Here is a 25,881-nt window from a genome sequence, read left to right on the forward strand (position 1 = left end):
TTGACTTTTATCATTTGATTGGTATCACTTGACTTTTATTACTTGACTAGCTATGCTGAGAAGGAAAATCAAAGAATGTGTCTATAATGCTAAAACTAATACCATTAAAGAATGTGTTAAAAATAAAGGGGAACAGTTGTATAACTCTGTAAACATACCAAAAAAACCCAAATTAATTTTATACTTAGATGAATCGGGTGGTATGTGAATTATATCTTGATAAAAGCTGTTAAAAAGTAAAAGGATTGTTAGGGATTTTATAATATTTTTAGCTCTCTGAGAACAGAATTCCTCCCATAGCATCTATGCCTTTCGTGTGATTGCTGGACATTTAGTACATGTTTGCAGAAATGTATGATTTACAGAAATAATGGACTGTGTTTGGTTTGCTACATCACTACCTCCACCACCCAACAATTATACCATCCTAGCTCCTCATCACCCATGAATGTCAGTGCTGTACTTATTTCAGAGCCTTGAACAAGGAATATTAAACTGGATCCAGGGATCCCTGCCTGAGGATAGCCAATGCGTACACCACAAATATGCACCTTCAGAGAGGACATGAGAATGGAATCAGATCAGCCTTGGAGGAGTGAGGGAAGAGCTGCATAAAGAGAGCTTCTAGGACAGGCTCTGGGCCTCTAGCCTTCTAGTTCCAACCCTACCCTACCCCTCCCAGCCTTCTAGTTCCAACCCTACCCTCTCCTATCTTTGAGGGTGTGCCTATATACTCCTGGAATGTGAAGTCAAGTGGGCCTTAGGAAGCATCGCTATGAACAAAGTTAGGGAGGTGATGGAATTCCAGTTGAGCTAGTTCAAATCCTAAAAGATGATGTTGTGAAAGTGTTGCACTCAATATGCTGGCAAATTTGGAAAACTCAGCAGTGACTGACTGGAAAAAGTCAGTTTTCATTCCAATCCCAAAGAAAGGCAATGCCAAAGAATGCTCAAACTACTGCACAATTGCATTCATCTCACATGCTAGCAAAGTAATGTTCAAAATTCTCCAAACCAGGCTTCAACAGTACATGAACTGTGAACTTCCAGATGTTCAAGCTGGATTTAGAAAAGGCAGAGGAACCAGAGATCAAATTGCCAACATCCATTGGATCATTGAAAAAGCAAGAGAGTTCTAGAAAAACATCTACTTCTGTTTTATTGACTACACCAAAGCCTTTGACTGTGTGGATCACAACAAACTATGGAAAATTCTGAAAGAGATGGGAATACCAGACCACCTGACCTACCTCCTGAGAAATCTGTATGCAGATCAAGAAGCAACAGATAGAACTGACATGGAACAACAGACTGGTTCCAAATAGGAAAAGGAGTACATCAAGGCTGTATCTTGTCACCATGCTTATTTAACTTCTATGCAGAGTACACCATGAGAAGTGCTAGATTGGATGAAGCACAAGCTGGAATCAAGATTGCCAGGAGAAGTATCAATAACTTCAGATATGCAGATGACACTACTCTTATGGCAGAAAGTGAAGAAGAACTAAAGAGCCTCTTGATGAAAGATAAAGAGGAGAGTGAAAAAGTTAGCTTAAAACTCAACCTTCAGAAAACTAAGATCATGACATCCAGTCCCATCACTTCATGGCAAATAGATGGGGAAACAATGGAAACAGTGCAAGACTTTATTTTCTTGGGCTCCAAAATCACTGCAGATGGTGACTGCAGCCATGAAATCAAAAGACTCTTGCTCCTTGGAAGAAAAGCTATGACCAAAGTGAACAGCATATTTAAAAGCAGAGACATTCCTTTGCTAACAAAAGTCCATCTAGTCAAGGCTATGGTTTTTCCAGTAGTCATGTATGAATGTGAAATTTGGACTATAAAAAAAGCTGAGCACCAAAGAATTGATACTTTTGAACTGTGATGTTGGAGAAGACTCTTGAAAGTCCCTTGGATTGCAAGGAGATCCAACCAGTCCATCCTAAAGGAAATCAGTCCTGAATATTCACTGGAAAGACTGAGGCTGAAGCTGAAACCCCAATACTTTGGCCACCTGATATGGAGAACTGACTCATTTGAAAAGACCCTGATGCTGGGAAAGATTGAAGCGGGGAGCAGAAGGGGACAACAGAGGATGAGATGGTTGGATGGCATCACTGACTCGATGGACATGAGTTTGAGTAAGCTCTGGGAGTTGGTGATGGACAGGGAAGCCTGGCGTGCTGCAGTCCATGGAGTCACAAAGAGTCAGACACAACTGAGCGACTGAACTGAACTGAACTACACACTCCACCACACACTCCTTCACACATGGGGCTGGCAGGTGAGGCAGTGCTGGTTGTGGCTGGAGTGTGGGAACTGAATTCAGCCAGGGCTTCACGCCCAAGCCTGGAGTAGACCAAGAGAGGGTACTTTTTTACAACTCACCAGCCAGGAGAGGGTATCTTTTTGTAACTTGCACAAAAGCACCATTTTGCTGGCAGCAGCCATGCTTAACGCACACTTCTACTTGCACCACTTAAGACACAACCAACAAGAGCAAACTTTGAATTGGCTTCTGTCTCATACAGGAAGAATTCCCAGAATGCACAGCACTCACCTACCTACAACCTGAGGGACAAGTTCCCATCTTAGACCCCAATGGACAAGGATGCTCCCCTCTTGGCTTGTAGGTCTAAAGGAACCAACCCTCACCAACCTTAAAATGTAGCTTCCTCCCTCTTCTAGGACTGAAAATAGGCCTTGGAAAAGCTGTCTCTATTATCCTTCACAGCAGTTTGCAGTACACAGCATTAAATTCTGTTCATGGGATGCCAAATAGCCGGTCAATTCATTAAAAATGCAATCATTCATGCAGACCTTTGGTCTTCACACAATGCTAGTCACCCATCTGACAAACTTGACCAAATGGATTCAGCATTTTTTGGTCATGAAGCCCTGATCTGTAATAACAGGGTAGTAGGAGATAGAGAAGAAAAGGAAATGATAAAAGGGTTTTTGAAAGCAAGTAATACCATTGTCATTAGATTCTCAGGCATCGCTCTGGATGCTGGCATTAATGCTGCCTTTTCTTTTCTAAAAAGCAGAGTGGGTGAACACCACCCCCAGAGCCCCCCTCCCTTGGCTCCTTGCCTCCCAGTGGGCCAACCCCTCCCGCTGCACCCTGGGTCAGAGCTAACTCGGGGAGAGGGCTGAGAAAGTGTCAAAGGAGGAGGACAAGATCCGAGCGAGCGGTGAGAATGCGGGTCCTCCGCAAGGATCCCGGGAATAATGCAACCAAATTCATTCACCAGGGAGTTCTTTAAGTGGCTCTCAAATGGCACCCATCACACAGGCAAGCCTCCGCGTCTTTGCAGCAAGCACAATAGGTACCGGATGAGTCACAGGCACCTTGGATTTTTTAGTTTGCATCTAAATAAGCACTTTATGTTTGCAACGGGCTTTCCAGTCATTTGCAAAAAGCTTTCTCCTTCAACAATTCCACGAGGGGAGTCCACAGAACTAAAGATTTATTGAGCCCCCTGTCTGACCAAATAAAAGGTGGTGAAAAGCAGCGCTCACAGAGCTCGGGGGCTCATTAAACCCAGGCGGGGAGTCAGACTCCGGCCCTCCCTCCCGGCCCAGCCTCCTGCCGTCCCCGCTGCAGCGTTCTCAGGACGCACCCTCCTCGGTTCCCACACACACACCTCCCACCGGTCAATAGGGCTCCAGGCCGAGGTCGAATTCTGTGAGGACCTGAGACCTTCAGTAAAGTGGCAACCCCATGAACCACAGTCACAGAATTGAAAGTCAGAGGGGCAGTAAGAGCTTAAATTGTTGGTGCAGGAATGAGCTAAACTCAACGCTCACCAGGGTCCCACAGCCTCTTAGTTCTGAGCCTAGAACCTGAACTTTCTGACTCACACATCACCCCTCTGTCTGTGCCAACGAGTGGCCCCTTCATTGTTGGAGGCGAGGACCGGGATCGGAGGGCAGGGGCCTCTGGCCAGGCTGGCACCCAGCTTTCTAGGTGCCATTTCTTGGGAGTAAATCAGGCACATCTCCTTTGTCTTCAGTGACCTGGCTACCGCTCTGCTGATCCTAACATGAGTGGATCTAAAACCAATAGCAATAGAAATACTGCATTGGCCAAAAAGTGCGTTCAGATTTTTCCATACCATCTTAAGGAAAAAATCACACGAACTTTTTGGCCAACCCAATAGCTACCGTTTCTTTAGCATGTACTATAGGCCAGGCACCAAGAGCTTGTCATTATGCTGACCCTCACAACACTCCAGCAAGGCAGGTGTATTACCTGCATTCTGCAAGTAAAGAGTCAAGACTAGACTGTGCAGGTAAGCTTGCCCAGATCTCACAGCTGGTAGGTAAAGGAGGAAAGACCCAGGCAGCCTCTTTCTCCTCCAGCTCACTGCCTTTCTCAGAGGCTTAGCCACACTCTGGGCCCCCCAGCTCTGAGTCATGCTGCCTGGCTGGAAATCCTGGCTCTACCACTTCATAGGCTTCCCTGACGTGCAGGAGACCAGGGTTTGATCCCTTAGTTGGGAAGATCCTCTGGAGTAGGGCATGGCAACCCAACCCAATTCTTGCCAGGAGAATCCAATGGACAGAGGAGCCTGGAGGGCTATGGTCACAAAGAGTCCAACATGACTAAGCAACTAACACTTTTACTTTTTTTACCAGTTCATAGCAATGTGACCTTGAATAAGTCAGTTAACCTCTCTGAGCCTCAGTGCCCTTCCATTTAGTGGGGATCATAGCAGAAGGGTTGTTATGAAGAACAAATGAGTTAATATTTGTAGAGCACTTCAAATCGCTGTTTGACTCGGAGAAAGTGCTATATACTTGTTTGTTTGAGAAATAAATAAACTTAATGTTCCTTGATAATCAGGAATAAGGTGCAGACACCCACCTCCCAGAAAACTGATTGATATGAACAGTTACAGATCCCCTGGGCTAGCACAATAATAATGACAACAATAATAATACTGTTTTTCAAATGCTTAATAGGTACTGGGCATTGTGCTAAAAAACTTCACAGAGATCATCTCATTCAATACCCAAAACAGCCTTATCGGGCGGAAACATTATCCCCACTGTGCACATGAGGAAATTGGGTCTCAACGAAGTCGTATCTCTGGTCCGTGGCCCCACAGTTCAGCCGCAGGCCAAGTGGGATTCAGTCGCTAATCAGCCTGTTTTCCAATGCCCATTGACTTACCACTGAGCACGCCGCCAGTGTTCCCGCCACGCCAGCAAGGACCCAGAAAGCTCAAGAGGTCAAAGGGAGGGGGCCTGGCCAGGCGCGCTGCAATCGAGACAGCGCACACTGCGCACTGGAACTTGGCTGAGGACCTGGAAGCGCCGGGGGAGGGCAACGGGCCCACGCCCAGCCCTGCCTTGGCCTAAGGTCGGTCATCTGCCATCGATTCGGGGGCAGACCAGAGGCTAAGCAGTCTGCTTGAATAGGAATTCGGGGTCCCTGCAGGGCTGCAGGAACCAGGGGGGTCTCCCGAGCTTTCCCTCCCCACCTCCCCAAGGTGCCTGGAGAGCCCCCAGGTGAGCCGTGAACTTCTCACCCCGCCGCGCTGGCGGAGCTCTTGCTGCATTCCGGCGCCCTCCGGTGGCCAATTCCGGAACAGCCTCTGGGTCTCAGCCCATTGTGGCAAGCTTCCTGGAGGAAAAGCCCTGGAAGCAAATTGGGGTGAGGGGTGGGGCGCCGCGGGGCGGAGGGGTGTCACTTATTCTAAAAGTTTAATCATGTTTTAAAATTAAGAAAAAATATTAATGTAACAGTGGCAAGACGTAGTCTCATCTCTCACTTCTAACCCAAGTTCACAGGAGTTTTTGACACAGAAATGTTCCCCAATGCAGACTTTCTCCAGCTTGTCTAATCAAAAGATACACTTGCTTGTTAAAAATATGCACTTCTGGAGTGAAACAAATATCCAAGGGTGTGGCCTTGAAATATGCATTTTAACAGGACCCGCAGGAAATTAATAGAATCAAGCTACTTGGGGAAACTCAGTTCCAGGCAGCTGGTTGCTCTCAAAGTACAAAGCACCCTTCAATACCATGTTTCCTAAAGAAGCCCTTGTCCCCACAAGGCCTCGTGCGTGCGTGCTCAGTCACTAAGACGTGTCCAACTTTTTGAAACCCCGTGGACTGAGGCTGCTAACTAGGCTCCACTGTCCATGGGATTTCCAGGCAAGTATACTGGAAGTATACTTCTCCAGGGGATCTTTCTGACACAGGGATTGAACCCGCATCTCCTGCTTGGCAGGCAGATTCTTTACCACTGCACCACCTGTGAGTCCCCACAAGGCCTCAGAGACTTGCAATGCCCTGAAGAAGCAGCGAGGCAGCCAGAAGAGACCTGGCCTCTGCCACCACTAGCTTTGGGAAGTTGTTTTCATCATGTAATCATTCAGTGATAGTGCTCCCTACGCTTACTGACTCATTGAATATATTGGGACCTCCAAGAAGTTGCTGAACATTAAAGCCTATTTAGGAAAATGAGCAACTATCAGTGGTGGGCTTGGAGTCAGCTCATAATGGCCAGTGAGAGCTGATGGCAAAACTTTAGGAGCTTTTTGAGGCAGTTACTAAACCATTGGTGTAACTTGAAATGGACAATAGTGGGAGTACTTGTACCACATAAATTGACAAATGGTATAAATTAAGGCTCTTTTTCACCTGCAGAGCCAGTTATTAAGCATTTAGCAGCATATCACTGAATGAATGGGATGGTCAGTTCTTCTACATCAAAGGTAATTATGTAAATAAAGGCCTGGGTCCAGCTGCAGGTCTGAAGGGCAGGAAGTACATCTTACCTTTCCTTCCTGACCCTCAGCAGGTGTTCAGCCAGGACAGCTACAGGACTCAAGGCTCAGGCTCTCCTCTGAGGTGCCTCAAGGGATCACTGCTAAGGGCCAGGCCCCGGTAGATGTATTTGACTTGAAGCCCCAGCAGAGTCTGAAGTCCTGAGCAGAGTGAGAGCCCGGAGGAGTGCCAGGCACTATTTGCCCACCCCTTCATCTCCAAGTTAGGGACTCAAGGTTAGTGTATGTGCATCAGGAGAAGGAAACTGAGCCATCATGGGCCGTCCTTGGAGTTAGTGGTGGGATCTAAATTTGACCTCACTGAATAAGGGCTCTGTTTCTCTTTCTTGAGAAAGAATCACCTCTGTCACATGCCAGGGTGCCGAGGCCGAGTTCTATCGAGTCTGCATCCATCTTCGCCCTTGGAGCTGACTTGCAAGGCTCTTTGGGGACACAAATGTTAACACATGAACTCTAAGGCCAGATACACAAGAGGCAGATGAGTCAGGCAGCTGGAGCACTGAGGAGCACTGCACCCGCCTCCCCAGCTCAGGGTCTGTCCTTCCTCAGCCCCAAGCCTTGAGGTGCACAAGGGGGTTCCTGCTCTGCATCTGGCCTCCAGGTTCCCTGGATACTGAGAGGACAATGAAAATTTGAGCATATGTGCTATTTACAATAGCCTAGATAAGTGTCCATCAACAGATGAATGGATAAAGACGCTGTGGTACATACACATAGTGGAATGCTACCCAGTCATAAAAATGAATGAAACAATGTTATTTACAGCAACATAGATGGACCTAGAGATTATCATACTAAGTCAGACAGAGAAAGACAAATATCATATGATATCGCTTGTATGTGGAATCTAAAAAATGATACAAATGGACTTATTTACAAAACAGAAACAGACTCACAGACATAGAACACAAACAAGATTGCCAGAGGGGAAAGGTGGGCGGGAAAGATAAATTAGGAATTTGGGAGCAGCAAATACACACTGCTACTGCTGCTGCTGCTAAGTCGCTTCAGTCGTGTCCGACTCTGTGCGACCCCATAGACGGCAGCCCACCAGGCTCCCCCTCCCTGGGATTCTCCAGGCAAGAACACTGGAGTGGGTTGCCATTTCCTTCTCCATTGCGTGAAAGTGAAAAGTGAAAGTGAAGTCGCTCAGTCATGTCTGACTGACTCTTCGTGACCCCATGGACTGCAGCCCACCAGGCCCCTCCGTCCATGGGATTTTCTAGGCAAGAGTACTGGAGTGGGGTGCCATTGCCTTCTCCAAATACACACTACTATATATAAAATAGATAAACCACAAGGACCTACTATGTAGCACAGGAACCTGTGCTCAACGTTTTATAATAACCTAATGGGAAAAGAATCTGAAAAAGTGTGTGTGTGTGTGCACGCGCGTGCATGTTAAGTCGCTTCAGTGGTGTCCAACAACTCTTTGCAACCCTATGGACTGTAGCCAGCCAGGCTCCTCTGTCCATGGAATTCTCCAGGCAAGTATACTGGAGTGGGTTGCCATGCCCTCCTCCAGAAGATCTTCCCAAGCCAGGGATCAAATATGCATCTCTTAAGTCTCCTTCATTGGCAGGTGGGTTCTTTACCACTAGCGCCTCCTGGGAAGCCCATACACACACACACACACACACACACACACAGTCACACACACACAAATATATATATATATATATTTGTAAAAATCACTTTACTATACACCTGAAATTAACACATCATTGTAAATCAACCATTCAATAGTAAATAAATGTTCAGCATTTGTAGACTCAGCTATATATATTAGATCCCTTGAGCTGGGATAGAATTAGAATTGTCCTCTTTTGGGGAAGGACACCCACAGGATCCATGAGGCAATCAGCCTACAGTTTCTTACTACTTGCCTTGTGCAAGGACCTATATGGAATATGATGAGCTGAGCCATTAAGTAGCTTAAATCATACGGAGTCTCTCTCTCCAGCCATGAGGTAAGTTCACTACTGAGGCAAGACACTGCCTGCAGAAGAGCAGTGTGACTGGCAGAAGAGTACTATGCATTTAGAGTTAGAGGTCTTCATAAAATGGAAGGACTGGGACGGTTACTGCGAGCTGATCTGAGATTAAAGGAGAGAAAATATGAGCTACCTGGGGAAGGAAAAGGGATAATGGATTGAACAGACTATTGAAGATTACCCATCAGTAATACGGGTTACATGGCTAACGTGGCTGGAGTTATAAGTAAGTGTCAGGGACCAATGGGAAGTCAAATTGGCAAGACAAGTTGGGGTCATGCTGGGGAAGGCTTAGTATTGACACTGTATTTGTTTTCTGTTGCCATGTAACAAATTATCACAAATGTAGTGACTTTAACTATATCCATTTTTTATCTCACAGGTCAAAAGTCTGCACGGTGTAGGTAGGTTCTCTGCTCAGGGTCTCACGAGGCTGAAAATGGGTATAGGCTGACTTGTGTTTTCATCTTTCAAATGTATTCAGGTAGTCAGTAGAACTCAGTTGCTTGCAGTTATAAGATGGAGGTTCCCACTTTCTTAGTGGTTGTCAGCCAGGGGCTGTTCTCAGCTCCTGAAGGCCTCATGCTGTTCCCCGCCAAATGATCTTTTCCCAAACGTGGCAAGTTGCCTCTTCAAGGCCAGGAGGATAATTTCTCATGCTTTGACTCTCTCTTATTCAGGAAGTCCTGAGTTCCTTTTAAGGGCTCACCTGATTAGGCCCAGCCACCCAGAATCATCTCCCTTTTGGTTGACGCAATCTGTTGATTTGTAGTCTAATCACAGGAGTTCTGCTCGTTCTACAGTGCATGAACCTTGGGTGCCATCTTGGAATTCTGCCTATCTTAGACAGTTGTCAGCTGAGGGACCATGGGGTGGGGAAGACATAACGAAATCTATTTTGGAACCTGGCACAGGAAACCAGCCAGGAGGCTGTGGCCATCACAGAGAGAAGGTGGCAGAAGTGCATGGATAAATAGGGAAGTTACTACAGTGCATAAATTTACAGGACCTGCTGTCCTTCTGCCTAAAATGCTCTTCTCCTACCTTCCCTCAAGGCTGGCTCCCTCTCACCCCACTCATTTCCTCCCATCTTGTGTCAGCTTGCCCCTTCTTTACATCCTCCTCTACCCTTAAACCGGAGAAGGCAATGGCACCCCACTTCAGTACTCTTGCCTGGAAAATTCCATGGATGGAGGAGCCTGGTGGGCTGCAGTCCATGGGGTTGCAAAGAGTCGGACACGACTGAGCAACTTCACTTTCACTTTTCACTTTCATGCATTGGAGAAGGAAATGGCAACCCACTCCGGTGTTCTTGCCTGGAGAATCCCAGGGACGGGGGAGCCTGGTGGACTGCCGTCTATGGGGTCACACAGAGTTGGACACAACTGAAATGACTTAGCAGCAGCAGCTACCCTTAAACATGTCACCCAGCTTAATTCTTTCATAATAGTTTTCATTTTATATTAACATTTTTTTCATCCATCCACTTCACTTACCTCCAAGCTCAATAAGGAAAGAGACCATTGTCCCATTTCCAATTCTTGGTATTTCCAGAATAAGGCCTGGATAATAGTAAAGAACCCAATAAATGCTGGATGAATGAAATGTTAAATGAATGGGTGAGCAAATGATATGGAAAGGCCAAAGAAATGTCAAAAAGCCTGAATGTTGGGTGTGGATGTCTTGAAGAAAGGCAGGAAGTGGAGCCAGATTAAGAGATGTAGGAAAATAGAAAGATCTACTTCAGATAGCTTGAGTTTGGGACAACCATGGAACAATGGTGTAGGTAAGTCCAATAAGCAGCTGGAAATGTACGCGTGGATATACCACAGAAAAGACAATATCCAACAAGAATAAAAAATAGCTTTGACCATGTAAAAGTGTGTGCTGTAGACTGAATGTTTACATCCCCCACCCCCAAATTCATATATTAAAATCCTAACCTCCACTGTGATGGTACTAGGAAGTGGAACCTTTGAGTAGGAATCCACCCTCATTAATGGGATTTTCCCTTATAAAAGAGACTCCAGAGAGCTTGCTTCACCCCTCCCACAATGAGAGAACACAGCAAGAAGATGGCTGTCCACCAACCAAGTAGTGGGTTTAATACCAGATACCAAATCTACCAGCACATTAATCCTGGACTTCCCAATCTCCTGGACTGTGAAAAATAAATATTTATTGTTTAAGTCACCCAATGGTATTTTGGATAGAGCAGCCCAAAAAGACTAAGGCAGCATGAAAAGTTGATTTTAAAATAAGCCTTCATTAGATATTACTCATCTCTATTTACAAAATCTCTGCTACTTGGAATAGTTGTCACTGCAAGGGTTAGAATTAATGTTAGGATACAAGCGGGGATAAACATCCTCTTTGGGCATAGTTCCATCATTATCTGAAAGCTGTGGAAGAAAATAAAGGCCCACAAACCAGCACCTAGAGTCTTCAGGTTTAAGAGTGTCAGGGTATGTGAATACAAGGCTGGGCCAGCAGCCACTCCTGATACCCTCTTGGATATACCAGAAGCTCGCTGACAACCCAGGGTCACTATGCTATGCTTTTCACTCTTTCTCCCCGTCTCTGCTCACCTCCCTCAATGAGTTCTTCATCTGTCTTATCTCAATCTTTCTGCTGTGTTCACTCAAAGACCCTTTTCTCCCTTAAGTTTCTCCAACCAAAGTATTTTTCTCCTTCCGCATGTATCAACCTGATTATTCATCTAGTAACCTTTTGCAACCTGTCTTTTGACACTTCTCATCCTACCTATTCTCTATCCCCTTCCTTTCACAGGTACACTGCTGTGGTCATGCCTGTTCACTACCAGCAAGGCACGGGACAGAGCTCCTGTCGACGCGTGGCCCTCATGATCACAGCTGTCTGGCTGCTGTCCTTTGCTGTGTCCTGCCCCCTCCTCTTTGGCTTCAACACCACAGGTAACAATGACAGTGTCACTTGCAACACCCAAGTGATTCATAGCACATCTGAATGGCTGTGAGTGCTGTTCATCCCTGAAATGTCTGACCTCAAAGGCAGTGTACTTTGTAATCAAATGAGGATCCTATAGCTTGCAAAGCAGTGGCCTCTATTGATTATAAATAAAACAGAAAGCAAAATCTCTTCACTTAATGGTGCAGGAGCCACACGCTGCCCCAATTAATGAAGTCTGGCTTACTCCTATTTTGAAAGAAATACCATTGTATTCATTTGAAGAAATATGCCAGTTAAAAAAACTATGCTATATGAATAATTCAGGTGAGATTTGTTAATGAAAAGATGATAATTTGTAATGAATTTACAACGCAAAGTAGCATATCATAAAAGCCCTTGAGCAGGGTATACATTTCTAGCTTTTTACTCAATAAGAATCATTTCTAGCATACGTTGGGAACTAGGATACATTTGTGAATTATTGGAGGATGTATTTTATATTTTTAATACACAGAAATTTTTGGCCATGGTGCTCAGCACATGGTACATCTTCTATCAGATGGATGGATGGTTGGCAGGATGGATGGATGGATGGACAAATGGATAAAAAATGTGTTTATCTGACATGTCCAGGACTTTAAATACAATACTGATCCAAATCTATACCTCACGTGCTTCAGTACCTTCCATGTCTATTCTATGACCATCTTTCAGCCTCAGGAATTTCATGTCTTGAAAGAAAATTGTTAGCACATATAGTAAGGTTATAGGCACTGACAGTAAAGACTGAGTATTCACTAAGAGGTAACTACTTAACTCCTGTTCTAGTGTTCATCTGGATTTCTTACTTCGTCCATTTGAATTGGTTCATTCAATTCCGACTATGTTCCACTTTTATGAATTTCTGGTATACATGTTCAAGTCACATAGCTATGTACTTATGTGTACAGATATATGTAACATATTACATATAAATTCAGGTAAATCTTAACTTATAAATAGTCTTCAAAGAGTCATTTGCTGGTCAATTATTTAGAAGTCAGAATACATTTAGGAAGGCAGAGGCCCTGGAGTCAGAAAAACCTAGATGCAAACTTCAATTCTACTACTTAACAGCTGTGTCTGTTTGAACAAGTTACTTAACTTTTCTAAGTTAAGCTTCCCCATCGACAAATTTGGAGTAATAATATAGTAGAGCATAAACGAACAAAATCAAATATTTGGACTAGGTCTGTGTATTTAGTTAGGAAGTTTTCAGCATTTCTTTTTATATATGTCCTCCTGCAAATAAGTGCAGCAACTTTATCTCTAAAATTACATGTTATGTTGAACTCTTTATCAAAGATGACATATTCCTGCATGTGTCATATGTCTTTACTTATTACTGTTCAGGGTTGTAATCAAACCATGTATATTTTTATATGTGATTCAGGGTGAATTTTGACTCTATAATTTTCATTGACTCTAGAAGCTAAGCCTACATATGCCATAACTTCACTCCACCTCCTTCACGGAGCTTTTTTTACAATTAAGTGAAGATTAAATTGGGATAACATACATAGACATGCCAAGCACATATCCCCTACTCAAGGTGAGGCTTGTTTCTCTGCCATATTAGAGGTTAAATTGAGAAGTTATCCAATGAACATGTGCCTGGTCAATTCAGGGTGCTCCTAAAATATGATGTTGTTATCATCTTTGCATTACTTTTTACTGTTTCCCATCACCACTTACCAGTGACACATTATATACACAAACGCGTGTGTGCACACACATACACCAAGGCAACACTCTCTAACATAAAATAGAGGCTGACTCTGGCACCCAAATACCATTTCAGTGAGTCTAAATGTGCTCTGGGTGTTAGTCTGATAACTAAGCCACCCTTTATATCCATGTTTCTATAAGAAAATGCATTCTGGACTTCCCTGGTGGCCCAATCTAAGACTGTGCTCTAACGCAGGAGCCTGGGTTCTATCCCTGGTCAGGGAACTAGATCCTACATGCCATAATTAAGAATTCTCATGCCACAACTAAGACCCAACACAGCCAAATAAATAAATAAACACTTTTTCAAAAGAGAAAATGCCTTCTAAGTTGGAATCTGCAAAATGAACCAGCAGCAAACCTCCAGCAATGTTTGCTGGGCAGAGTTATTCCTCTTACTCATTCTTGGAGGCTGGCAGGGGCAGTCTTACTCATGCTCACACACACACACACACACACACACACACACACAGAGGTAACAGTCTCAAAATCTGACATTAGACAGGGTTCCCAGTTAATGTCAACATGTAAAGTGAAGAAGAATGATGAGCTAATTGCAGTCTTGTTGCCACCAGTGAGATCATAATTGTTCCAGAAATAAAACTTTCCAAAAGAATTTTCAAATATAGAATTGAGAAGGCAAAAAAGACTTGTGACTTAGCACGTATAGGCTCGCTTCTCTCTCATCTCTTTCTCTTTTACTTTTAAATGTATTCATTAGACTACAGTAAGTGAAAGTGAAAGTCACTCAGTCATGTCTGACTCTTTGCAACCCATGGACTACACAGTCCATGGAATTCTCCCGGCCAGAATACTGGAGTGAGTAGCTGTTCCCTTCTCCAGGGGATCTTCCCAACCCAGGGTTGGAACCCAGGTCTCCCGCATTGCAGGCAGATTCTTTACCAGCTGAGCCACCAGGGAAGTCCAGACTATAATAAGCTCTCCACTTATTCACATATTGTGTTAAAGTCTCTGGGCCATTATAAAAGCCCAATAGATATTAGCCAGTGTTATTGTTATTATTATGTATTAGAAAAAGTTCCTCTGCTTCAAAATATAACTATGCCCTTGCTCCAAGGTAAATCTAAACAGTGGTAGTTCTGCTGGTGGTCAGAGAAGAGCCTAGTCGTCCCATTCTAGAACATCGGTTAGAGAATTTGTGAGCAGGACTCAAGGCAGAGAAGCCCAGCCGTCCTCTGCCTCGTCTAGCCTTCACAGCATAACTTCGCTATTGATATAGTGCTATATTGCGTCTATAAGGAAGTTCCCAAGTTATATTGAAACCCCAGTAGAAATGACTTCTCCGCCGTTTTTTCTTACTCCTCCTGCTGTGAGAAGCAGAGGAGAAAGGGGCAGTGTACTGGCAGATAGTGGAAGTCACTGGACTTCTACTAAATGCAGCACAAAACACAACCCTCTGGCAGAGCTCTTCTTTTTTTTCAATTTCTTTTTTTCTTTTCCTAAATTAATTAATTTACATATTTGGCTGCGTCGGGTCTTAGCTGCAGCACAAGGGATCTTTGCTACCTCCTGCGGGGCCTTTCATTGCGATGCCCAGACTCTCCAGATGTGGCTCAGGGGCTCCAGAGCCCATGGGCCTGCTTAGTTGCTCTGAGGTGTGTGGGGGATCTTAGTTCCCTGACCAAGGGTCAAACCCGCATCCCCTGAATTGCGAGGTGGATGCTTAACCCCTGGGCCACCAAGGAAGTCCCCAGAGCTCTTGTTTTAATGAAATGGGCTGCCATATAGGATTGTGAATGGTCAGAGAACATCTTCAGTTCAGTTCAGTTCAGTCACTCAGTCATGTCCGACTCTTTGCGACCCTAGGGACTGAGGTAGAACAAAGTTGAACTGCAGTTTCTTCCTTCCTGGAATCGCTCTTATTGCCTGGGAAGGGTGACATGCATTTCTGGATGCACACATAAGGCAGGACTGTGGGTTGCAGAGAGTTCCAAGGCTGTGGGGCCTGGTCGACCTGTGTTGCCTCGGGTCCCAGCAGAGATTTAGCAGTCAGGAGTCAAATATCACAGCATCCAGCCCCTACGGCAATGGAGGGTGGAGAGCTAGTGCTAGAGAAAACCCTAAAGATCCCCGATCCTTCCATTGCACAGGTCAGAAAAATAACTAGGATCTAAATTTTTGCTAAATCAGACAGCTATTGAGTTATTTAAAATTCCAGAATGGATAAACAATAGCCGGTGACCAGAATTTAAGAAACTTTCAAGTGCAAAAAACTTTAAAGAAAGTTCCTACCGGCTTAATTTTCTTTTGAAACAAGGAAATAGAGGAGGGCTGTTTATAGTTTAGCAATAGAACCCGCACTTTCACTACCAGAGGGTGGGTTAGCTGCCTGGTTAGGGAAGTGAGAGCCCACGTGCCACACGTGTATATGTGTGTATTAGCCACTCAGTTGTGCATGACTTTGTGTGACTCCATGGACTGTAGCCAACCAGCTTCTCTGTCCATGGAATTCTCCAGGCAAGAATACAGGAGTGATTGCCATTCCCTCCTCCAGGAGATCTTTCCAACCCAGGGATTGAACCCAGGTCTCCTGCATTGCAGGTGGACTCTTCTGAGCCACCAGGGAAACCCTCACAGTGTGGCTTTAAAAAAAAACAACTCTAAATTTTAGCAATAGAATGCCTCACCTGGCTTTCAGAACACTGGATAAGGGGCAGAGGATGGTTGATTGAGAAGCACAAAGTTAAGAGAATACTAGGCTCATCTTCAATCAAATTCATCAGGATCTCCTGTCTTTGTAAACAAATTGAGGACAAATCCTCCAATGAGTTGGAAATTCATGAATCTCTCAACTCAACTTGCTTTTGACTTTGCCATTCACATCACTATGGAACTTAAGTTCACAGCCCAGCCCACAAAAGATGTTGTTTACCACTGAGTGCAATGCCTTAAATACAGTGTGTCTGACTCTTTGCAACCCCATGGACTATACAGCCCATGGAATTCTACAGGCCAGAGTACTGGAGTGGGTAGCCTTTCCCTTCTCCAGGGGATCTTCCCAACCCAGGGATCGAACTCAGGTCTCCCACATTGCAGGCAGATTCTTTACCAGCTGAGCCACCAGGGAAGCCCTTGAATACAGCAGGGGCTCCATAAACTTGTGTTGAATGAATCAGTGGGTGAGTCCTCACCATCATTCTTTGCCCCTTAGCTGTTGAAATCAGTTGGCTTAGTAACTTCCCAGCCTTCCCTATTAGGCTTTGGCTCATGACTGCTGATGTTCTTAGTGAAAATGCTCCTCTGTACATGTTGCTCATTGATTCATCATTCAATAACTCGTGCTGACAGCACAGTACTGTTTCAGTTAAATAATCAAGACAAGGCACCGCGTCTCCTGGGGAAGCTTAGCTCTTGGGGGGCTCCCTGCTCTCACCACCTCCTTGGGACTCAGCAGAGAGAAGCTTGCAGAACTGCACCCCACTGTGCGAGGCGCTTCACTCCGCCCTGCCCACAGGACGCACTCCAAGGCCTGGCCTGGAGGAGGCTGAGGCAGGGCCCAGCTCACTGCCCATCCTTCTCCAATGTCACTCTGCCTGCTGACAGGCCTCACCAGCCACATAGTGTGGTGAAATTGTGGGACGAGCTTCAAAACTCTGTCTAAGCTCAGGCAGCAGGTTCTTAGGGAAGGAAGGACAGGATAACAAGGCAGGCTCGGGGGTGTCTTCATTGCTCAGTGACCCCAAAATAATTTTTACATTACATTGACTATACTGTAGTTAATGTATAAAGTAGAGGTCAGCCTCCCAGAACCCAGGGGAAGGTAAAGAAGGGGAGAAGGTCTAGCTGGGGAGACCCATGGAGACCCAGCACACCAAGGATGGCAACCAGATGAACAGGAGGAAAGTGACTCTGCCACCCTCTGACCCCCTCTCACTACAGACATGCCGAGGTGCCTCCTCATTAGAGGAGACATGTCAGTCACTGACATCAAGGGTGCTGATGGCAGGGGTGGGCAGGTCACTGCCAGCATGGCTCCTTATAGACTCAGAAAGACCACCAGGTGCCACCCTCTCCCTGCCCCCAACCCCATTTCCCCAGATTACCAGAAATGCCAATATGGTGATCACTGTTCAGAGTCTTATGATCCATTCCCTAAAGGATGAAGATACAGGCTTTGGTGAGAAGACATTAATTTTCCTTGAATTTTGCCCCCTCCTCAGAGAATCATAGAATTTGGAGTGGCTCATAAAGGGTCTGGTGGCAGTGTTGTCATTAAAATGCCTCACTGAGCACTAAACACGTTCAGTTTGGTTTGTCTTAATTCTTACCTGTTGCTCCCTTCTCTCCTCTACAAATTCTGTTCCATACAAGCCTCTCTTCAAATTTTCATTCCAAGTGATACCTTCCCTTTCAAGTTCAAAAAGCTCAGAAGAGGTATATAGTAAATGATATTAATAATAATAATAGCTGCCATTTAGTCTCACAACCTCTACATGAGACAGGATTTTTGTCTTTCTTTCACAGATAATGAAACTGAGGGTTTGGCATGAAAGTGAAAGTGAACCCATAGACTATACAGTCCATGGAATTCTCCAGGCCAGAATACTGGACTGGGTAGCCCTTCCCTTCTCCAGGGGATCTTCCCAACCCAGGGATCAAACCCAGGTCTCCCGCATTGCAGGCGGATTCTTTATAAGCTGAGTCACAAGGGAAGCCCAAGGTTTGGCATCAGATCAGATCAGATCAGATCAGTCGCTCAGTCGTGTCCGACTCTTTGCAACCCCATGAATCGCAGCACGCCAGGCCTCCCTGTCCATCACCAACTCCCGGAGTTCACTGAGACTCACATCCATCGAGTCAGTGATGCCATCCAGCCATCTCATCCTCTGTCGTCCCCTTCTCCTCCTGCCCCCAATCCCTCCCAGCATCAGAGTCTCTTCCAATGAGTCAACTCCTCGCATGAGGTGGCCAAAGTACTGGAGTTTCAGCTTTAGCATCATTCCTTCCAAAGAAATCCCAGGGCTAATCTCCTTCAGAATGGACTGGTTGGATCTCCTTGCAGTCCAAGGGACTCTCAAGAGTCTTCTCCAACACCACAGTTCAGAAGCATCAATTCTTCAGCGCTCAGCCTTCTTCACAGTCCGACTCTCATATCCATACATGACCACTGGAAAAACCATAGCCTTGACTAGACGAACCTTTGTTGGCAAAGTAATGTCTCTGCTTTTGAATATGCTATCTAGGTTGGTCATAACTTTCCTTCCAAGGAGTAAGCGCCTTTTAATTTCATGGCTGCAGTCACCATCTGCAGTGATTTTGGAGCCCAGAAAAATAAAGTCTGACACTGTTTCCACTGTTTCCCCATTTATTTCCCATGAAGTGATGGACCAGATGCCATGATCTTCGTTTTCTGAATGTTGAGCTTTAAGCCAACTTTTTCACTCTCCACTTTCACTTTCATCAAGAGGCTTTTTAGTTCCTCTTCACTTTCTGCCATAAGGGTGGTGTCATCTGCATATCTGAGGTTATTGATATTTCTCCCAGCAATCTTGATTCCAGCTTGTGTTTCTTCCAGTCCAGCATTTCTCATGATGTACTCTGCATATAAGTTAAATAAACAGGGTGACAATATACAGCCTTGACGTACTCCTTTTCCTCTTTGGAACCAGTCTATTGTTCCATGTCCAGTTCTAACTGTTGCTTCCTGACCTGCATACAAATTTCTCAAGAGGCAGATCAGGTGGTCTGGTATTCCCATCTCTTGAAGAAATTTCCACAGTTTCTTGTGATCCACACAGTCAAAGGCTTTGGCATAGTCAATAAAGCAGAAATAGATGCTTTTCTGGAACTCTCTTGCTTTTGCCATGATCCAGCAGATGTTGGCAATTTGATCTCTGGTTCCTCTGCCTTTTCTAAAACCAGCTTGAACATCAGGAAGTTCACGGTTCACATTAAGTAATAAACCCAAGGTCAGATAGTAAGTGGAGACCTGGGTCTCCCACCTCAAGCTGCCTGGGCTCTGCCTACATCCAAAGACCAGGAAGCAGAATGGGGTCCAAGGCCCTCTCTCATCAGTTCACACCCGAGGCTACATTTTCTGAGGCCAGATTGTGGACTGGAGAATCCTCACCCCTTCATTAAGATTGACTGGATGTGCCAACACCTGTTGATGATGGGACAAAGTGCAAGTTTGTTGTGTGCCAGTGGTAGAGGGAAGCGGAGAGTTAAAATCCTAGAAAGAACATTGGCTTTGGGATCAGAATAACTGGAGGAATCTGGGCTCCACCCCTTTCAGACTATGTGATGTTGGGCCACTTACTGAATCTCTCTGAGCCTTCGTCAGCTCATCTGAGAATAGAGATAGCAATGACACCTGCTTACATCATTTTGCCACAATGATTAGGTAAGACAATGTGTATAAAGCCCTCGGAATCACCCAGAAGATATTAGTTTTCTTTCCTTTTCTTTTCCAAGGTGACGCAAGTATCAGGTCTCACTCTGGCTATTGGAGGAATCTCAACATCTCTAATGAAGACAAAGTTGCAGGGCCCTCCTAGAGAGGAGGCCCAGGAGCATTTCAGGACGTAAAGCAAGGATAAGGACATGCCTCAATTCACATTGTCCATGATGGCAATATGTTTACTGGCTCTTTTGCCATTGTACCTTTGAGCAGAACAGGGATTCCCTGAAAAATAAACTTGCCTGTATTCAGCCACCACCTGCCCCACACTTGATTCAAACATGGAGACCTGGCGTTCTCAGCATGGAAGCCTTCCTCCTTTCTCTCATTGCATTCAATGCTCCTTTGATGGCCTCCACACCAGCAGGCCTTTTTGCAGGGGCTGCATCCCTCCTGGGAGCCTCTGTTCTGTTACTCTGTGACACTCCACCCAGCCTCCCAGGCCACGTCCCTCTGTGACACTTAGCACAGCATACAGAAAGGATTTTCTGTCTGTCTAGACTGTGAGCTCCTTCAAGGGTAGACACTGAGTCTTACTCATCTTTGTAGCCCCAGTGTAGAGTGGTGTCTGGCATGTAATCATCAGTAAATTTTCTTTTTAAGTGAACTGTGAGCAACACAAAGATGAATTAGATTTGCATTTCTCCAATATTTAGTGATGTTGAACATCTTTTCATGTGTTTATTGGCCATCTGTGTAAATTGATACAGCCACTATGGAGAACAGTATGGAGATTCCTTAAAAAACTAGGAATAAAACTACCATGAAAATGAAACATTAGTCACTCATTTGTGTCCGACTCTTTGTGATCCCACGGACTGTAGCCTGCCAGGCGCCTCTGTTCATGGAATTATTCAGGGAAGAATACTGGAGTGGGTAGCTGTTCCCTTCTCCAGGAGATCTTCCCACCCACGGATTAAACTTGAGTCTCCTGAACTGCAGGCAGATTCTTTACCACCCAAGCTACCTGGGAAGTGAACTACCCCAACAATCCCACTACTGGGCATATACCTGAGAAAATCATAATTGAAAAAGACACATGTACCCCAATGTTCATAGCACCAATATTTACAATAGCTAGCACATGGAAGCAACCTAGATGTCCATCAGCAGATGAGCAGATAAAGATGTAGTACATCTACACAATGGAATATTACTCAGCCACGAAAAAGAACAAATTTGAGTCAGTTCTATGAGGTGGATGAACCTAGAACCTGTTATACAGACTGAACTCTATCAGAAAAAGAGGAACATATATTGTATATTAACACATTCAATATCACAGTAATCCAAGTCTATGCCCAAACCAGTAATGCTGAAGAAGCTGAAGTTGAACAGTTCTATGAAGACCTACAAGACCTTTTAGAACTGACACCCAAAAAAGATGTCCTTTTCATTATTGCATTCCAGGGGACTGGAATGCAAAAGTAGGAAGTCAAGAAACACCTGGAGTAACAGGCAAATTTGGCCTTGGAGTACAGAATGAAGCAGGGCAAAGGCTAATAGAGTTCTGCCAAGAGAATGCACATGTCATAACAAACACCCTCTTTCAACAACACAAGAGAAGACTCTACACATGGACATTACCAGATGGTCAACACCAAAATCAGATTGATTATATTCTTTGCAGCCAAAGATGGAGAAGCTCTATACAGTCAGCAAAAACAAGACCAGGAGCTGTCTGTGGCTCAGATCATGAACTCCTTATTGCCAAATTTAGACTGAAATTGAAGAAAGTAGGGAAAACCACTACACCATTCAGGTATGACCTAAATCAAATCCCTTATGACTATACAGTGGAAGTGAGAAATAGATTTAAGGGACTAGATCTGACAGACAGAGTGCCTGATGAACTATGGACGGAGGATCATAACATTGTACAGGAGACAGGAATCAAGACCATCCCCAAGAAAAAGAAATGCAAAAAAGCAAAATGGCTGTCTGAGGAGGCCTTACAAATACCTGTGAAAAGAAGGGAAGTGAAAAGCAAAGGAGAAAAGGAAAGATATACCCATTTGAATGCAGAGTTCCAAAGAATAGCAAGGAGAGATAAGAAAGACTTCCTCAGTGATCAATGCAAAGAAATAGGGGAAAACAATAGAATGGAAAAGACTAGAGATCTCTTCAAGATAATTAGAGATACAAAGGGAACATGTCATGCAAAGATGGGCTCAATAAAGGACAGAAATGGTAGGGACCTAACAGAAGCAAAAGATATTAAGAAGAGGTGGCAAGAATACACAGAAGATCTATACAGAAAAGATCTTCACAACCCAGATAAACTTGATGAGTGTGATCACTCACCTAGAGCCAGACATCCTGGAATCTGAAGTCAAGTGGGCCTTAGGAAGCATCACTACGAACAAAGCTAGTGGAAGTGATGGAATTCCAGTTGAGCTATTTCAAATCCTCAAAGATGATACTGTGAAAGTGCTGCACTCAATATGCAAGCAAATTTGGAAAACTCAGCAGTGGCCACAGGACTGGAAAAGGTTACTTTTCATTTTGATCACAAAGAAAGACAATGCCAAAGAATGTTCAAACTACCTCACAATTGCACTCATTTCACACACTAGTAAAGTAATGCTCAAAATTCTCCAAGCCAGGCTTCAGCAATATGTGAACCGTGAACTTCCAGATGTTCAAGCTGGTTTTAGAAAAGGCAGAGGAACCAGAGATCAAATTGCCAACATCCGCTGGATCATGGAAAAAGCAAGAGAGTTCCCGAAAAACATCTATTTCTGCTTTATTGACTATGCCAAAGCTTTTGACTGTGTGGATCACAATAAACTGTGGAAAATTCTTCAAGAGATGGGAATACCAGACCACCTGATCTGCCTCTTGAGAAACCTGTATGCAGGTCAGGAAGCAACAGTTAGAACTGGACATGGAACAACAGACTGGTTCCAAATAGGAAAAGGAGTACGTCAAGGCTGTATATTGTCACCCTGCTTATTTAACTTATATGCAGAGTACATCATAAGAAACGCTGGGCTGGATGAAACACAAGCTGGAATCCAGATTGCCGGGAGAAATATCAATAACCTCAGATATGCAGATGACACCACCCTTATTGCAGAAAGTGAAGAAGAACTAAAAAGCCTCTTGATGAAAGTGAAATAGGAGAATGAAAAAGTTAGCTTAAAGCTCAACATTCAGAAACCTAAGATCATGGCATCTGGTCCCATCACTTTATGGCAAACAGATGAGGAAACACTGGAAACAGTGGCTGACTTTATTTTTCTGGGCTCCAAAATCACTGCAGATGGTGATTGCAGCCATGAAATTAAAAGACGCTTACTCCTTGGAAGGAAAGTCATGACCAACCTAGACAGCATATTAAAAAGCGGAGACATTACTTTGTCAACAAAGGTCTGTCTAGTCAAGGCTATGATTTTTCCAGTGGTCATGTATGGATGTGAGAGTTGGACTATAAAGAAAGCTGAGTGCTGAAGAATTGATGGTTTTGAACTGTGGTGTTGGAAAAGACCCTTGAGAGTCCCTTGAACTGCAAGGAGATCCAACCAGTCCATCCTAAGGGAGATCAGTCCTGGGTGTTCATTGGTAGGACTGATGCTAAAACTGAAACTGCAATACTTTGGCCACCTGATGCGAAGAGCTGACTCATTGGAAAAGACCCTGATGCTGGGAAAGATTGAGGGCAGGAGGAGAAGGGGATGATGGAGGATGAGATGGTTGAATGGCATCACCGAATCGATGTACATGGATTTGGGTGGACTCCAGGAGTTGGTGATGGACAGGGAGGCCTGGTGTGCTGCAGTTCACGGGGTTGAAGAGTCGGACACGACTAAACGACTGAACTGAACTGAACTTAACACATGTCTATGGAATCTAGAAAAATGGTAATGATGGGCCTATTTGCAGGGAAGGAACAGAGACACAGATATGTAGAAGAGACTTGTGGACACAGTTGGGGAAGGAAAGAGTAGGATGAACAGAGAAAGTAGCATCGAAATATATACACTACCAAGTGTAAAACAGATAGCTGGTGAGAAGTTGGTATATAACACAGGGAGCAGAGGGGTGTAATGGGGGCATGGGAGGTAGGCTTAAGAGGAAGGGGATACTTGTATTAATATAATCACGGCTGATTTGCATTGCTGTACAACAGAAACCAACACAGCATTGTCAAGCAATTTCTGTCCAATTAAAAAATAAATATATGAAAAAAAGATGAATTAGACCTCGTATGGAGGACAAGTGGACAATGTGGGTGTCTGGGATGGCACAGCCTCCCCCACAGCTTAACAATCAGGCCATGAGTGCTAATTACACAAGAGTGATGACAATAAAAGACTGTGGGGCGCAAAGGAAGGAAGGGTTGCTTCTGACTGAGAAACTCGAGGCAGGCAGCCTACTCAGAGGAGGCAGCATGTAAATTGGGACATGCAGAGGAGGAGACAGGACCGGCTCCCGGCACTTCTCAGACGTCCATTGTGGACGTGATGGTGGAGACACCACACGTGATGTGGGGCCTATTCTGTGCTCGCCACTGAATCCCGTTCTTGGCCAACGACTTTGCTTTCTCCACTTCTCTCACTCACAGGAGACCCCAGCATCTGCTCCATCTCCAACCCTGACTTTGTCCTCTACTCTTCAGTGGTGTCCTTCTACCTGCCCTTTGGAGTGACTGTCCTCGTCTATGCCAGGATCTACGTGGTGTTGAGACAGAGGAGACGGAAGCGGATCCTCACTCGACAGAACAGTCAGTGCCTCAGTGTCAGACCCAGCTTCCCCCAACAGGTGAGCATCCTGAAGTGGCAGAAGGAAGACACGGCCTCCTACCCTTGTGTCCAGCAGTGCATGCTTTTGCCTGTTCGCCCATCAAGGACACACATCTGCCACCTTTTAACCTGCAGATATTGGCTAGGTCTTGGAGGAAATCCAATCTCAACAGTGCATTGATAGTCTTCCCTAGAGCACCCTTTCTGGGCTTGTTCTGCTTCCTTTCAAAGTCTCTCATTGCCCTCAATGAGAGGGCTGTTCAGATATCACACAGGTGTGAAGTTTCAGTGTAGCAGCTTTACCATTCACTGCTGCTGGGTTTCCAGGAATGACTTTTTGGCCAGACCATTCACATCAAGAATCACTAGGGGTCTGTTGAAATTTATTTTCCTTTCTAGATCTGCCTCTGTGTCAAGGCACTAACCAGCTGGTGGAATGGGATGCTGATGGCACATTTTATTAGGTCTTTTGAGGCTCTGAAAAGGAAGTTTATTGAAATATTCCAATTGCTTGGGTTGTAAATTCTGCTTATTCCAGTGCCTAGTACATGATTCAAGTGTATTCATTTGAAGCATGAATGGATACATACCTATCACTTGTAACTGCTAAGCAAGAGACAGCAGGGATATTCTACAGCCTCTACCTTCATGGAGTTTAAAACCTTAGATAAGCAAATAAAACACACCTACACTCAAAATTAATCAGCAGCCCAAAACTGAATGGAATGTTTGCCAAAGTGAGATGAAGACAACTAAGCACATAAACATTAAATGCTGGAGAGGTTATGAGAAGATAAAGTCAATATGCTCAGGAAAGGGCTTCATAGAGTAAGAACTGAGTGTGATCTTGAAGGTAGGTCCAAACTGGACATCTAGATCAAGCTGTAATGACTTGAGTGAGAATCATAATCTCAAATTGAAAGTCCAAAAGCTTGGGTGAAACAAGAATATTAGCCCCCATGAAATAGGAGGTCAGGACCCCAGACTGAGGATATCAACACATTGTATTCATATAGCGTCACCTATATGACCCAACTATATAGAGCTTAACACACAACTGTTTCTCCTTCAACCCACCCTAGTCTTCCTGTCTACGGTTGCATCCCATTCGGCAGTTTTCAATAAGGGCCAGATTTCCATCAGATGCCACAGGGAAAATGGTAAGTAAGCCAAGCCTATGCTTGTAGTAAAAGAATAAGAGACCCTTTCTCAAGACAATGGCT

General features: G+C 44.7%; 1 protein-coding gene across 2 annotated transcripts in view; it reads left to right on the top strand.

The window, feature by feature from the left end:
• The window catches only part of DRD3 (dopamine receptor D3), a 61,364-nt gene that overhangs the window by 25,390 nt on the left and 10,093 nt on the right, over positions 1-25,881 (top strand). For both annotated transcript variants that reach the window (XM_086405744.1, XM_086405733.1), the window contains 3 exons: positions 11,588-11,730; positions 24,481-24,677; positions 25,741-25,818. In XM_086405744.1, coding sequence (XP_086261870.1) covers positions 11,588-11,730; positions 24,481-24,677; positions 25,741-25,818 — 418 coding nt within the window. The remainder of the gene's footprint in view (positions 1-11,587; positions 11,731-24,480; positions 24,678-25,740; positions 25,819-25,881) is intronic.

The sequence above is a fragment of the Bos grunniens genome, chromosome 1 (genome assembly GCF_055505025.1).
Source record: "Bos grunniens cultivar Pamir isolate PY7600 chromosome 1, Bosgru_T2T1.0, whole genome shotgun sequence".
Taxonomy (NCBI): Eukaryota; Metazoa; Chordata; class Mammalia; order Artiodactyla; family Bovidae; genus Bos; species Bos grunniens.